Raw genomic sequence first — 14,794 nt, 5'->3', positions numbered from 1 at the left:
ACAAAAAGGTGGCCAAGACCTTTGTCTACTGGGAAAGTGGGCAAGCGACCATGTGATCGGAGTATAGTGAAGTAAGTGCAGTCTCGGGGAAGTGCATGTCAGGAGCAAGGTGCCAAACTAGGAGCATGGGGAGACCTCTTTGATGTTGAGCCCTGGAAGCTGAAAGCTAAAGATGAGTTAGCCAGGGGGAGGGGAGTGTTATACATAGAGGTACTGTATCCCCTGTGACTGGAGCCAAGCACGCAGTCGGAGGTCAATAAATACAGGCTGATAAATGAAAAGGAGGTTGACAAGAGCTTGGCTATTTGGGCTTTTTCAAGGAAGTGAGGTCTGGTGGAACTTGGAGGGAGAAGTGGTGGGAGACGTGGGTGAGGCCAGATCCTGAGATGAGAGGCTTTCTGGGTAGATTGATTGACTTGTTCTGTTTTCCTGGGATATTCCTGGTTTTAATGCCGAAAACTTCCAGGTCCTGAGAGCCCACTCAGTCCCAAAAAGATTTGGACTCCATTGTGCAGTTTAAGCAGTGGAGTGTTATAGGGACGAGAGTGCTTGTCTAGCAGACAGAGTGCGCCCAAGCCTGTTGCTTGTCCCCCCATATCTTTTCTCCTCTTCTTCTACAGAAACAGATATTGTGGATGAGCACATGGCCACCCACCTAAAGACGACATTTCCAAGCCTCCTTTGCAAATAACTGTGGCCATGAAACAGCTCTGGACAATGGAATGTGAGCAGAAATCATATGCTCCTGATTGTGCCCTTAAAAGGCAGAGCCCGGGGCTTCCCTGGTGGCGCAGTGGTTAAGAATCCGCCTGCCAAGGCAGGGGACACGGGTTCGATCCCTCGTCCGGGAAGATCCCACACGCCGCGGAGCAACTAAGCCCATGCGCCACAACTACTGAGCCTGTGCTCTAGAGCCCGCAAGCCACAACTACTGATGCCCGCGCGCCTAGAGCCCGTGCTCCTCAACAAGGGAAGCCACCGCAATGAGAAGCCCGCGCACCACAACAAAGAGTAGCCCCCGCTCACCACAACTAGAGAAAGCCGGCGCACAGCAACTGAAGACCCAACACAGCCAAAAATAAATTAAAAAAAAAAAAAAAAAAGGACTAGAGTATGGAAAACTCCAAATCTTAAAAAAAAAAAAAAAAAAAGCTTCCCTTTGAAAGACAGTTCTATGTAAGTTTCTCCTGTTTCAATTTAAATCCTTCTCTAACTTTTCTATTCTCAGTGGCCAGAACTAATAAACTCTTTTTTGGGCTTATAGGGGAAAAAAAAAAAAAAAAAACTGGCTAAAATCGTGAGGCAGAGGGAGAAATCTCATGAAATAATGTAAAGCACAATCTTGAGTTTCTCGAAGGGCCTGCTGGTCACCCAGCTACACTGACACTGGCCCTCCCCTCTCCAGAGAGAATGGACTATAGCGTCTCCTCTTAGGCAGCACAGAGAGCCCACTCTCTTCCCCCCACCAGGACACCCCAGACTCCTCTATGTATTCATCTGTGGCTGGCACCATCTCCATCTCACAGATGTCTCCACAGCCTTGTTCCCTGTGAGGTAAACACCTTGGCTGTTCTTATGCTCTGTGATTGGTTCAGTGGAGGCTGTGTCAGTCATTTACCCCCAGGCACCATGTGGCCAGCCCATTAGGGTCCCAAGGGAAGTCCAGGCTCCACGGAAGGACAGAAGGCACAGCATGAGCCTCATCTTGAGCTCCAGTGTGTTTCACATTTGTCCTGAATGTCCCTGGTACCAAGGCCTAGGCTGAGCCCCAGGGGGGAGCAGAGAGGGAAGGGTTAATCCAGAGCGACCTGTCAATCTGATGGAGGAATGGGACAGAGTCCCAGGACTCAAACAGGCTGAGATATAAGAGTGATGAAATAGAACCCCATCTGGATGCCAGAGGAGCAGGAAGGGCCTGTTTCTAAGGGAAGAGAAGAATTGAAGGCAACTTAAGTTGGAGAAAAGGAAACTGGGTTAGATCGAAGAAAGATGCCCCTGAGCTTATGTGGAATCAGGTTCTAAAATCGAGTTCTTCATTTCAGAAAGGAAGAGTCTTCCTTGGCCTTTCTTGACCTGTTGCTGATAGTCCGTCACATTTTGATCCAGAATCAGACTCCAGGGCAGCAAACGTCCTGACCACAGGTTCCTTGATTGGACAAATGATCCTCTTCTGCTATTAAAAAAACAAAACAGGACAAAACATAAAACCCAAACAAACCAAAAACCCCCCAAAACAAAACAACAGCAACAAAAACAACCCAAAAACCTCAGGAAAGACAATCTTCCTAAATCTTTCCTGTGCCATCTCCCCAGGCCACCTTCTTCCCACTATCCTAGCTAGTAGCTCCCCAACTCTTGTTCTAGAAATGCTTTTCTTGAGAAAGCTTTTAGCTGTGGCCCAAAATCACCTGCCAGCACTTGTGACCAGAGCTCTCACTGGCGTTATCTGTTACTGTGTCTGGTCTCCCAGACTGAGAAGTCCCTGCAAATGGACCAGAAATTTCTGCCCTTGAAACTTCCAGTGCAGGCCAGAGCCAGCTTCATCCAGAGGCCTGGGCAAGCAGCAGGGGACAGGCTAAGGATGATTCTCTGGAATATTCTTGACCCTGTTCATGTCCTTCTGAAGCAGAACCAGCCTGGACATCTGCTCCCTCTTACCACGCCCCCTCCCCTACCCAGAGAGGCCAGACCTACTGAAAGCTTCCACTGGAGATCTTGGCAGTGATAGCCCCAGTGACTGCAGGGCAGCAAGGGGAGATAAAGTAGCCAAATTACTATAATGCAGGAGGCAAGCAAAGCAAATGCAGGGTTCTGGGCCATTTTATAGGGGATTCATGGGGAGTTCAGGGAGGAAGAGACAAAAATCTCAGAGAGGAGATGGTAATTTCCTAAATGGAGAACCAAGAGGCCCCATGTGGCCTAAAAGATGTTCCCACCTACAAATTAAGCGGACCCTGGAGGCCCGCGCTCCGGCTATTCAGGGGCTGGGCGGGGAAGGAAAGCCCGGCTGCTCTGCGCCGTCTCCCGTCTCCCGCGCCGCCCAGCAGCCTGTGACCTCGACCTCCCAGCCATGAGCCGCCAGCTGCACCTCTACCCCGGCAGGGAGCGCCTGGCCTTCAGCGGCCGTCATTCCGGGCCGGGTCAGCAGCTCCGCCTCGTTCCGAGCCGGCGTCAAGGGCGCGGCCGCCTTCGGCAGCAGGGGCCTCTTCAACCCCGGGGGCGGCCGGCGCCTGGCCCTGGGCACCGCGGTCGGGCGGGCTCCGTGCTGGGTCCCTGCTCGGTCACCGGCGGCGGCCGCCTGGGCGGCTTCGTGGGCACCGTCTTCGGCAGCGCCGGGCTGGGGCCCGCGTGTCTGTCCGTGTGCCCGCCCGGCGGCATCCCTCAGGTCGCCGTCAGTAAGAGCCTCCTGGCCCCCCTCAACGTGGAGCTGGACCTCGACATCCAGAAGGTGCGCGCCCAGGAGCGGGAGCAGATCAAGGTGCTGAACAAGTTCACCTCCTTCATCGACAAGGTGGGTCCTGGTCTGCCTGTCCCTGCCTTGGTGACCAATGTACTCTGCCACTGCCACTGGCGTGGAAACTTGGGCGAGTTAGTTATCCTCACTGAGCTTCCCTTTCCTCTCTGTAAAATGGGCACAAGAGTAGCTTTAACCCCATAGGGTTGTAATGAGGATGAATCAGATGTTTCTATGGTGCTTAGAACTGGGCCTGGCGCACACACCCCGTAAAGGGGAGCTTCATTCTTACTTTGCAGGAAAAGACCCTGGGAAGGGAGGGGGTGTGTCAGGGACAGGAGATGTGTGGAATGGGCCCTCTGAGGGCTCTCAATATCAGACGGAGAGACAGAGACGCAATTCCAGGACAGGGGGTGTCCCGGGATAGGATGCTTGGTGGATGGGAAAGACTTGGAAGGTAGGAAGTGGGATAAAGGTGTAAGCCAGGAAGGTTTCTAGAGGTGAGAGGAAAGGGCCAGAGCATTGAAGGGTGGGGCTGAGGGGAGAAGATTTGGAAGGAGGGCATGCCAAATTATGTGTGCGCATTGTGCAGGTGTGTGTGTGCCCAGAAATTGGGGCAACACGGAAGATGGCTCTGGAGATTCATAGGCAGTGACCCCAGTGAATGGGAGCAGACAAAGAATGGGCTTCTTTTGTCTCCGTCTGGAAAGGTCTAGACCATGAGAAACAGGGGACATAATACTAATAACAGCTGACGTTCCTCAGTGCCTGGTGTTGTCCCAAGTGGTTCTTATTTATCAACGCACCATTCATGATTCGATGATCATTCTGCCTTGCAGATGAAGAACTAAGATAGAGGGAGGCTAAGAAATGTGCCCAGGTTAATAGACAGACAACAGTAGCCTGTGTCCCTCACCACTGTGTTCAGTAACAGGAGTGAGGTAGTTGGAGGAGAGAGGGCAGGAGTGGAAGAAACAGCTAAGGAGATTGGTGAGAAGAGGAATGCTGGTGAGTAGCAGATGGCCTGAAGTTATTTAGTACAAAAAAGTGAAATCTTCTGTCAAGTATGAAGGAAACTTGTAAAGATGTGGTAATCTGCTTCGAAAACCAAAGAAACAAACTGAGAGCAATTTAGGCTGCACAAAAGAAAGAACATGCGAACCACCAGAGTGACTTTCCAGTGCCATTCCCCAGTCACTGTTTCTCCCTGCTTCTCATTTCCCTTCACTCCAAAAACACCAGCATTTATAGCAAAAGAAGCTGCCTCAAACCATGGTAAGTCATGGTGGCAGATGATAGCATTGTTTACGCCCCCTTCCTGATTTCGTTTAAGGCTGGATCTTATTCCTTGTCTTACAGACAAGATGGGCATGTACTCCTGGCTGAATCTACTCTCTGATGAACCTTGCTCTTTCCTGATCCCCACTCCAGGATGATGACATCTGATTTCTGGGGCCCTGTCCCCACTCTTGAGAGGCAAGAGCATTGGGGGGGGGGGGCTATGACCACCTTTGGGTTCCAGGTGCGGATCCTGGAGCAGCAGAACCAGGTGCTGGGGACCAAGTGGGAGCTCCTGCAGCAGCTGGACCCGAACAACTGCAAGAACAGCCTGGAGCCCATCCTCGAGGGCTGCACCAGCAACCTGTGCAAGCAGCTGGAGACGCTGTCTGGGGACCGGCTGAGTCTGGACTTGGGGCTGAGGAACGTGCAGGATTTGGTGGAGGACTACAAAAAGAGGTGAGCGGAGAGGCAGAGAAACACCACCGGAGGGTCTTGATTACAGATGAGGTTGTGATTTGGAGCCAGCATTTTTGCCTTCTTGGATGCTTTGCTGATACCATTGCTACTTCCTTTCCCATTAGGGAGGGAGAGAGATCCAGACAGGATGAGACTTAGGAAGAGAAAAGATCTACCCAAAATGGCGCTCCAAGTTGCCTAGGAAATGGTGTGCTCAATTTTTAACATTGGAAATGAAGGAATGGGGGGGAAGAGAATTGTCTCAAAACCAGATGGACAGCCCAAATAGCTTTGTAGGTCTTCCTGAGTGTGGTTTTCCATGGGAGTTCCCAGGACATGAGACATCCTTCCAATCCCAGAACCAATCTTAAAGCTAAGCAAAAATGAGTTTCTAAAAGTTTTTTTTTTCATGATGAGGCATCTCCATGCTGCTGAGTCCCACCATTAAAGAGAACAATTGAGGGTGTGCTTGGAACCAAAGGTTGTTTCTCCCTCCAAGGTGAGCCAGTGAGGAGAGAGCGATGCATCTAGGCTCAGTGTAACCTGATATTTTGGTGGTTTACTTCCAGGTGCCGGGATTTCTAGGGATAGACGATTTCTTCCATAATGGGCTGGAGACGGTCAGAACTGAGCTCTTTTTCTTGGTCCACATTCGATCTGCCTGTCCATCTCTATTCTGAAGTCCCCCAAAGCGGGACTCTGGCCTGAGCCCAGTATGGAGACCCTGAGGAAGGAGGTGATGTGGTCCCGGACTTCTGAAAGCACACAGATTGTGGGGACAGGCTTAAAGAACACCTCCAGAGAGCTCCCACTTTTTACATATGTGCACATACTCAAACACAATTTCCAAAACTTTAGCTCATTCAATTTATAGAAAACATCTACCATCTAGCTTAATTGGAAAAGCTAGCTTTCATTGTCAAACCAGAGAAATAAGAGTTGCTTTATCAGAAAAAGTCTGGCTTCATATCTAAATTCAAATAGAAGTATAAACATGCACTTTGGGGACTGTTTTAAAATCCACTCAGCAATAAACTAAGGATGACATCTTGTACAGTAGGTTATTGAAAACATTGAAGATTAAAGTGATATAGATTTAACATAATTAAAACATCTATTTATGTTCTAAAACAGGATAAATCAATGTGTAACTTGTCATGGTTTAACTTTTAATTATGCATGGTAATGTATTTTTAAAATTATAAGTTATTTATAAAGTCAGTAGTAATATAAAATACATTGTTTTCTTTGTAAATGTTGTATGTGTGTATTGAATGCTGGTGTTTGGTTTCTAGGAGTCAATAATGAAAAGTTATTTATAATGTATGAATGTCATTAATTTTGATAGCCATTATGATCAAACTTTTTCTATGTATTTTATGAAACAGAAAGATATAAACTGCTAAAAGCTAACTGGTCTACAATCAGCATATACTATTATTTCTGTTAATAAGATGAATATGATGTGATAATGTAAGATAATATGAGATGAAACTGATTGTAATAGAAACAATTATTTCATAGCATAATTTGATAGAAAGAAGTTTTCAATTATCTTTTGAATAACACCCATAGAATCTGAGATAAATCATATAGACTAGTTTCTGTGTTTTACCCAGTGTAACTAGAAAAATCTGGCAGTCTCAGAAAATGTTCCACTGTTTAAATGTTTTAAATAACCCATTTCACTAACCTGTACTTCTTCAGCCATCCAACAAAGCTTTTTATTTTTCTTGGCATCCAGTGACATGCCTTAGGAAGGAGTAAAAAGTGGAAAAGAACTGCTCATGTTAAAGTATATGAAAAAAAAGCCATTTTCTAGCATAAATTATTTCTCTCCAATGCTCTATTTTGTTTGCAGTCACAAATGTCCTGGAATATGTTCTTTTTTAAAAATTCTTTTATTATTCTTTTTTAACAAATGGCTCCAGGGATAGGGGACAAGGGGAGGGGGAGGAGGGCAAGTGAGACCCCAGCCCCACAAACCTTCCCCACCTACCCCTTATAAATTTATAATCTATATTCAAGCCCTGGGGGTGAGGGGCATGTAATATGTTCTTCGATAATAGTAAGGGATGGAATAGTGAGGTCTTTAAGTGAAATGATCAATATTCTTACCCTTCCAAGCTACAATATGTGTATTAAGAATATCCCATTCCCATCCAAACACCCTATTTCCAAGACCTTGCTTCACTTGTATAAGAAACAGGCATAATATACAGCACAAAGGTGGGGATAGTGTTTCGTTTGGTTCCTGGGAGGTTTTGCACGGGGCTAAGGCATGTACTAAGGTGCCAGCTGGCAGAGCGGGGACGGTGTCTTTCTGTTGTCACAAGGGAGGTGGGACAGCGGAACCTGCCCGACGCCTCCGCCTCCATCACAGGTGCACTCCCCGGCAGATACATTTTAGAGTAGCCTGCCTGTGAAAGAAGGAGCTGGACATCGATTCCTTTAAACCTGTTCTTGTCATATCCCCTTTAGGAAGGCTCTACGTGCCCTGGGGGTACATGAAGCCCAGGTTGTGGACCAATGCCCTGCAGCTTCTGGCACAGAGGTGATAGCTAACTGCTCAGTGAGCATTTGCAGAATGGACCTATCCCAATGGTGATGCTGTCTCCTTTCTCTTGCCCCACGCAGGTACGAGGTGGAGATTAACAGACGCCCAGCTGCTGAGAATGAGTTTGTGGTGCTCAAGAAGGTAAGGAGGGCAGGGAGGGCTGGAAGAAGCCTAGGGGCTCCCTGAGCACCTGGCACAGTGATGTTTACAGGCTGAGGAAAGGGCCCTTTTGGGTCACTTAGTCTCTAGTACAGAGGCAGCTGGGATTCTAATTTCCCGCTCTTCTCTCCAAGTCCCTTGCCTGGGATGTGTGCTGCTCCCAGAACCTGCCAGCTTTAAACCCAGGTGCAGCCGTGGCCCTGCACATTGGTTGGTTTGCTCTCAGGGACTGGGCCTCCCTGTGAAGCATGGGGTGAGGGGAGAGAGCAGGGAACCTGGGGCTCCTTGTGGCAAGAGGGAGGGTAAGGGGAGGCAGCTGGCCCCTCTCTGTGTTCCCCAGGGTGTGAACGCTGCCTGCATGAACAAGGTCGAGCTCCAGGCCAAGGTGGACTCCTTGACAGATGATATCAAGTCCTTCAAGTGCCTCTATGAAGGGGTAAGGACCCTGCTGACCTCTTTCGTGTGGTCTGCTCCTCTTACGAGTGGCTCTGGCCCTTGGCCTGGATGGTTTCATGGACCAAAGGTTGGCAGAAAGGCCTTTGGACTCAGTGCAGCTGACATTTGCTGAGGCCCTACTATGTGCTGAGCAGTGAGGTAGGCTTTGAGGAGACCATGATGGAGGAGAAGCGATTCCTGTCCTCCAGGAATCCACAGTCTGGCAGGGAAAAAGCATGTACGTGAGCTTTGGGAGAGCAGAGGAGGAAAGGGTGAATTCTGCCTGAGCTGTCGGTGAAGGTTCCTGGAGAAAGATGAGCAAGATTTCCTCGGGCGCCGGGAAGGGCACGATGCTTCAGCCTGAAAGAGCAGAACGAGGGACGATCCGGAGGCCCAAGCTGTGCTAACGCATGAGGGGCCCAGAGAAGGGGGGTCGTCCATGAGTCCTTAGAGGACACTGAGTGCCATGTAAGGAGTTCAGACTGATTCCACGGGTGAAGGGTGGCCCTTGGTGCGGAGAATGGAATAGGGTGGGAGCAGTCCTGCGTGTATGATAGAACGGGCAGTCCCACGCTGGCGCTGAAAGCTCCACGCGTTCATCTCATGCCCACAGGCACTGGCACTGCAGGACTCCGCTGAAGGCCGAGCTCAAATGCCGAGGAGGGGCAGGAAGGGGCAGCGGGGGATTTACCAGGGAGGATCAAGAGAAGGGCCCCCCTCATGGGAAGCCTTTAACTAACTCCCCTCCCCTAAGTGTCCTCCAGGAGATCCCTCAGGTCCAGTCCCACATCAGTGACGTGTCCGTCATCCTGTCCATAGACAGCAACCGGGACCTGGACACGGACAGCATCATCACCCAGGTCTGCGCCCAGGACGAGCTCATCGCCCTGGAGAGCAAGGGCGAGGCCGAGGCGCTGTACCAGACCAAGCTGAGCTGAGTGCCAGGTGTGCCGTGGCCCAGTGACCACAGCTGCCCCCCTGTCATCATGCATGCATGCGTGTATGTGTGTGTGTGTGTGCTTGTGTGTGTGTGCATGCGCGTGTATTGGGGCTGGGCAGAGGCTTCCTTAATCTTGGAGTTGGGCTTTTTGGAAATGCCTTCCTGTGGTCCAGAGAGATCAACCACAGTCTTGGCAGGTGTTGGGGATATGGTTTAGCCCTTCCCCTGCCATGGCCCTTGCTGAGAGCTGAGGCCACACTAGCCACAACCTCAATGAGATTCTGACACCATTTCTGTGCATAATCCACTACTTCAGCTTTTCTTCTGTTTCCAACTTTGTCAAAATGAGGACAGGGAATTTAAATTCCATCATGTCTCTCATGTTTGAGTATCCGAGGATCCTGTTGAACTGGGGCCGGGCCTTCCTATCCAGAAGGAAAGGGTTGTCTTTCTCCCCCTCCCTTTCCCCGCTTCCCTCCTTCTCTTGTGCCTGCACCGCTTGGATAATGAGAACGGTACGTGGTTCCCCTCCCCATTCCCGAACACCCTTAAGGGCTGAATTCTCAACTGTCCTGTGCTCCTCGTCTCTCGTCCCCCAACCTCAGATCCAGGAGCTGCAGGTCACAGCGGACCAGCATGGGGATGACCTCAAACTCACCAAGGCTGAGATCTCCCATCTCAACCGATGGATCCAGAGAATCCGATTGGAGATAGGGAACGTAGAGAAGCAGGTGGGTTCTATGAAAGGAGTCAGCTAACAGCACCTATTGGTTTGAGACCAATTTTGGTTTGGTGCAATCGGTACGAGACCAATTGTGAAAAAAGGGTAAAACAAGGTCCCTCTTTCGGGAGAGAACAGTCAGAATCCATATGGAAGGATGAAGCATCCCTCGCTGGGCATCACGCTGCCTAAGTGCTGTAGGGCTCCCAAGGGGCTCTGGCTGAATGAGGACCCGAGTGAGGCTTCCTGCAGGAGGTGGGATTACACTGGGATGGGAGGCAGAAGGGAGAGGGAAGGGGTCCGGTGAAGGAGCCCGCAGGAGCAGTGGATGTGAGGTGGGCATATGCGTGACCTGTGTGCTGGGATAAGAGGTGCCCTCCCTGAGCGGAAGGTCCATGATGGGTGGGTGGCAGAGAGCAGGACACCCCCGGGTAGGAAGGGGCGGCTTATGGGTGGTCTTCAAAGTTGGGCAATGGAGTTTAGACCCGATGCAGTGGGTGAGAGGGTTTGGAAATTTCACATGATGAATCCGTGCTGGAGGAAGGAGAGTCAGCAGTGGATTTTAGAAAAGAGTGGGGAAGGAAGACCCTCCCACACTAGACGTGGCCCAGGGCTCTGCTCTGTGTTTGCCCTTCCCTGTGGTTGTGCTGTGGGCACACTACACTGAGTGCTGCCCATAAGAGCGCTCCACGGGGCCACGCTTGTGATTCCAAAGCAAGCAAACCCACGCCACGAGTTTCCCAGAGTTTGTGAAGGTTGGTGCAAGGATTTAAGGTCTTAGCTTCCTGGGCAGGTCAAGTCCCCCATCTCCTTGTCCTCCCCTGCCCTGCACGTGCACGTACGCTCTCACACACACACACACACACACACACCCTCCTCGGTGCAGTAGGCTCATGGCGGTGGAAAGAAAAAAGATGGATTAATTAAGAACTTATGGTGTTTTTACTTAATCATGTTCTGCATAAAAGAACGAAAAACACAAGTTGTTTGAAGCTACCTTCAGTACCCAATTACAATATTTATCTGATTAAATCCTCCATGTTCACGGTTGGGTGAACTTATTACCAGAAAGTGACTTTTTGTGATGAAAAGGCCACCGTGCTTTGGAGGTCAGGGGAGATGTCCTCCTCAGGGAGCTGGCGGGGTCACCTCAATGCTTGGTCCCCAGGGCGGCTCCTCTTAAGGGCTCCTGCTTTCCTGCCCTTTTGGCTTCTCCACCAAAGAAGCCCACAGTTTCACATGCAGACTCTGCATTCAGTGGCTCCAGAATCCAGGTGCTAATTGTTTCAAAGGAACCAAAATTTCAGGTCCTCTTCTCAACTCACGCTGCATTCACAAGACCCAAGCTTCTGGAGTCCCCTAGGTCCACCTACAGGATCTCAGTCAGTGAAAAAGAACAGAGGACAGTTTGGTCAAATTCTAGTCTTACGTTTATTACCATCCCCCTAAATAATTAGGTCTCCACAGACCCAAGGATGGCGGATGCTTTTCCCTGGTTAGGCAGCTGGGTCCTAGGTGTTTCTACTGAGGCTGTGAATCACTCACCCAAAACACTGTGGGTGCTTGCACGGTTGGGGGCCTGCCTGGCAGAGGAGGGTGGTGCCAGCTGGATAACAGTCAAAAATTCCATCTGGCCTCAGGGCCAGCTGTTCTCCTTGGGGTGAAGCAAATTTGACTCCAGAAGAAGGGGACACACCAGAAAAAGAAGCCAGATACTTAGATCCCACCAAAGCCTTAGCCCAGTGACCGGAACACACACCCAAGACTAAAGGCTCAAGGATCACCCTCCCTCTGCCCAGCTTTCACGTGGATGCAGCGCTGAGCCCCATCTGCAGTTTGCTTCTGCAAGTAACACCTAACAGTGAATGTTTGTGAACATCTAAAACCTGTTAGTTATGCAAAAGTGTCATTTAAGGCTGTCGCCTGGTAGCATGATTCTCTGTGGAATTTTGGAGGCCAGATTCTCAGTGGGGTAGGTTTATTGGATAGACATTTTATTAATAGGAACTTAATTGGTCCCCAATTTTTTCATAATTTACGGTATCTCCCAAGACAACCTTTACACTGTGGGGCAGAATTAAGGCCAGTGACCGAGAGACTTTACAGGGTTGGCATTAGAATCTTACAGCCAGTGTTACAGACCAGGAGAGAGAGGGTGGGACCATGTGCGCAGGTGGCCACCTTCTCAGTGCCCTTCCCCTCCTCTCTCCCAAGGTAAGGACACTCCACCTTCACATGCCATGGCATGAGCTGGAGTGAACTGTGCCTGGAGTTGGGGGGAAGGACAGATTCGCCTCTGATGATGTCCAAAGATGGGGAAACCAGGAGGATCTCAAAGCATTTACTATCAGTCAGGACCAAATGAGGGGAGGTCTTCTGAGCAGGATCTCAGAGCTGCGCTCTGACCCAAAGCATTAAATCCATTTGCCCCTCGGTGCTCCAACCTGGAGATGGCCATTGCCAACGCTGAGCAGTGGGGTGACTGGGCCCTGAAGGACGCCCAGGCCAAGCTGGATGAGCTGGAGGCCGCCCTGCTCCAGTCCAAGCAGGAGCTGGCCCGGATGCTGCGAGAGTACCAGGAGCTGGCCCTGGATGAGCACAAAGCTGGCCCTGGACGTGGAGATTGCCACCTACTGCCAGCTGCTGGAGGGCGAGGAGTGCAGGTGAGGGGTGGATATCTTTTGTCTGGAGCATTATCTCTGTGCTTTAGTTAGAAGGTTGAAGGCAAACAGTTTGGTTTTGTTCAGGCCCTACTGAGGTGAAACTCTAAAAAGAATGGTCTTGACATGGTGCAGTAGACTCTGGACAGACCAGAGTTAGACAGCAAGAAGGACTGGATTGTAAACACCCCAAAGAGGTGATAGGGGAGGATTAGAGAAATTGAGAAAGAGAGCATCCCTGGCCCTTCATGATGCATTCTTAAGGTGGGGGGAGGGGACAAGATGGTCTCCAAGAGTCATCTAGGCTCAAGGTTGCTCTGGCAAAGCCTGAGGCCCAGTGAGGATGTGAGCTCACTCCTCTTACTTGTCTAAGACCAATGACATAACTGGCCAGAAGCGGGGGCACAATTATCCCACACATCAGATAATCCCAAAGCCACTTTGATGGAGAGCTTACTCCTTGCAGCAGATTTTGCATTTTAGTTCTCTGTTTTTGAGAGGTCCCACTAGGGTGTTTGGGAAGAAAGGAGGCTGGGATGGGGTGGAAGGTGGCATGTCTGAGAGGAGAGGCTGATTCAGAGAGGTGACTCCTTGGGTCAAAGGATAGATGGTTTATGGAGGGTTTATCTGCTTTTTTCTCCCTCTTCAGGATGTCTGGTGAATATCCAAATTCCGTGAGCATCGGTAAGTATCTGCAGGACCTGGTTCTGCCTTTGGTCACCTACCAGAAGTCTAAGTCCCTCTACTTCCATGACACCAAAGAAAATTCAGAATAACAGAATAACAGAGTGGGTTCAGGGGAGACTTAGGGGCACAAAAAGGGAGCTGGCTTTAGTAACCAGGAGAAAAATAATATCATGAAATACAAATGCATTATCCGTAGAGAGATTAAATGATATCCAACAGCATATAATCCCAAAGTCTACTGTAAGAATGATGCTTAATGGCTACATTCCATTTCTTTGAGGCCAGTCCATACTAAAGGCCCTAGATTGAAATAAGGATTGAGGGGAGCCTGAAAGGCTGAATGATTAAAAAAGCAGAAATAACCTCCTCTAGATTTAAAAGCTAGAGAGGGTGCAGGGTTCTATTGTGGGATACTTCCAGCAGCCCCTTTCTTTAGCAGCAGCCTCAGAAGGCCTCCTTGAAGTGCCTTTCTTCATCTGGTCCTACCCAGAGAGAAATTCACTGATAGGGATTACTTGTGCTTATAGTCTGATATTGATAGATGATGCAGACTAATTAGGAAAAGGTCAAACTCATGGGGCCAAGTACATGAAAGATGATCAGCGCTGATGAAAATCTCTTAGTAAACTAAAACTACACAGTGGAGAATGGGTCTCCACATGAAGCCACCCTAGTGGAGAGAACTAAGGGAGTGGTCAGGATGCCCCAGGAGGCTCACCGGGCTGGGTCTTCTCTTGCCCGTTGCAGCCGTCATCAGCAACACCAGCTCTGGGGCAGGAGGGGCTGGCTTCAGCGTGGGCTTTGGCACCTCGAGCAGTTGCAGCTGCAAACCCTCGGCGGTGGATGTCAAAACCAAAGGCAGAAATTATTTTCAGATTGTCTATACTCTTTTGCATTCCTAACAGTCATGTATGGGATTTCCAGTCTCTCTGCATCCTCAGCAGCATTTGATATTTTTATTTTAGCCATTCTAACAGCTTGTATAATGGTATCTTGTGGCTTTAATTTCCATTTCGCTGATGGCTAATGATGATGAACATCTTTTTATGTGCTTATTTGTCACCCATATATTTTCTTTGGTTAAACATTTGTTCAATCCTTTAAAAAAAACAAAAACAAAAAACCAAAGGCAGCTGTGGCAGTGAGTTCAAGGATCCCCCTGCCAGAAACCTCAGGCAGCAGATGTGCAACCAAAAAGGCCTTGAGATGAAGGGCAAGTGAAGTCCCATCCCCCCTCCCTGTTGTCCTCAGCAGGGCAATGCTCTGATGCAGGAAGTCCAGCCATGGGCTCTCTCGGTGACCTTCTCCTTGGTCACCTTTCACTGGGTCACTGCCCCAAATGCAGAGATAACACACATACCCAGGATGTTTCCCTGCGACCAGGGGAAAGCCCATCTGTCCCCCTGCCTTTCTGGGCCTTCACAGCCAAGGGGCTCTCATTGTC

The 14,794-nt window shown here is 49.7% G+C and overlaps 1 protein-coding gene across 1 annotated transcript; it reads left to right on the top strand.

Annotated features, from left to right (window-relative positions):
• The first annotated feature begins 3,070 nt into the window (after positions 1 to 3,070).
• On the top strand, positions 3,071 to 14,560 carry LOC118902564 (keratin, type II cytoskeletal 72-like). The gene is given in 14 exon segments (XM_036867050.1): positions 3,071 to 3,123; positions 3,125 to 3,243; positions 3,246 to 3,511; positions 4,977 to 5,191; positions 7,829 to 7,889; positions 8,248 to 8,343; positions 9,107 to 9,280; positions 9,888 to 10,017; positions 12,416 to 12,594; positions 12,596 to 12,666; positions 13,313 to 13,347; positions 14,098 to 14,208; positions 14,480 to 14,517; positions 14,519 to 14,560. Coding segments are annotated over 14 exon segments (1,590 nt in total).
• The last annotated feature ends 234 nt before the right edge of the window (positions 14,561 to 14,794 follow it).

The sequence above is a fragment of the Balaenoptera musculus genome, chromosome 10 (assembly GCF_009873245.2).
Source record: "Balaenoptera musculus isolate JJ_BM4_2016_0621 chromosome 10, mBalMus1.pri.v3, whole genome shotgun sequence".
NCBI classification, from domain to species: Eukaryota; Metazoa; Chordata; class Mammalia; order Artiodactyla; family Balaenopteridae; genus Balaenoptera; species Balaenoptera musculus.
Note: the sequence above shows the minus strand (reverse complement) of the source record. Positions and strands in the feature narration are given on the sequence as shown.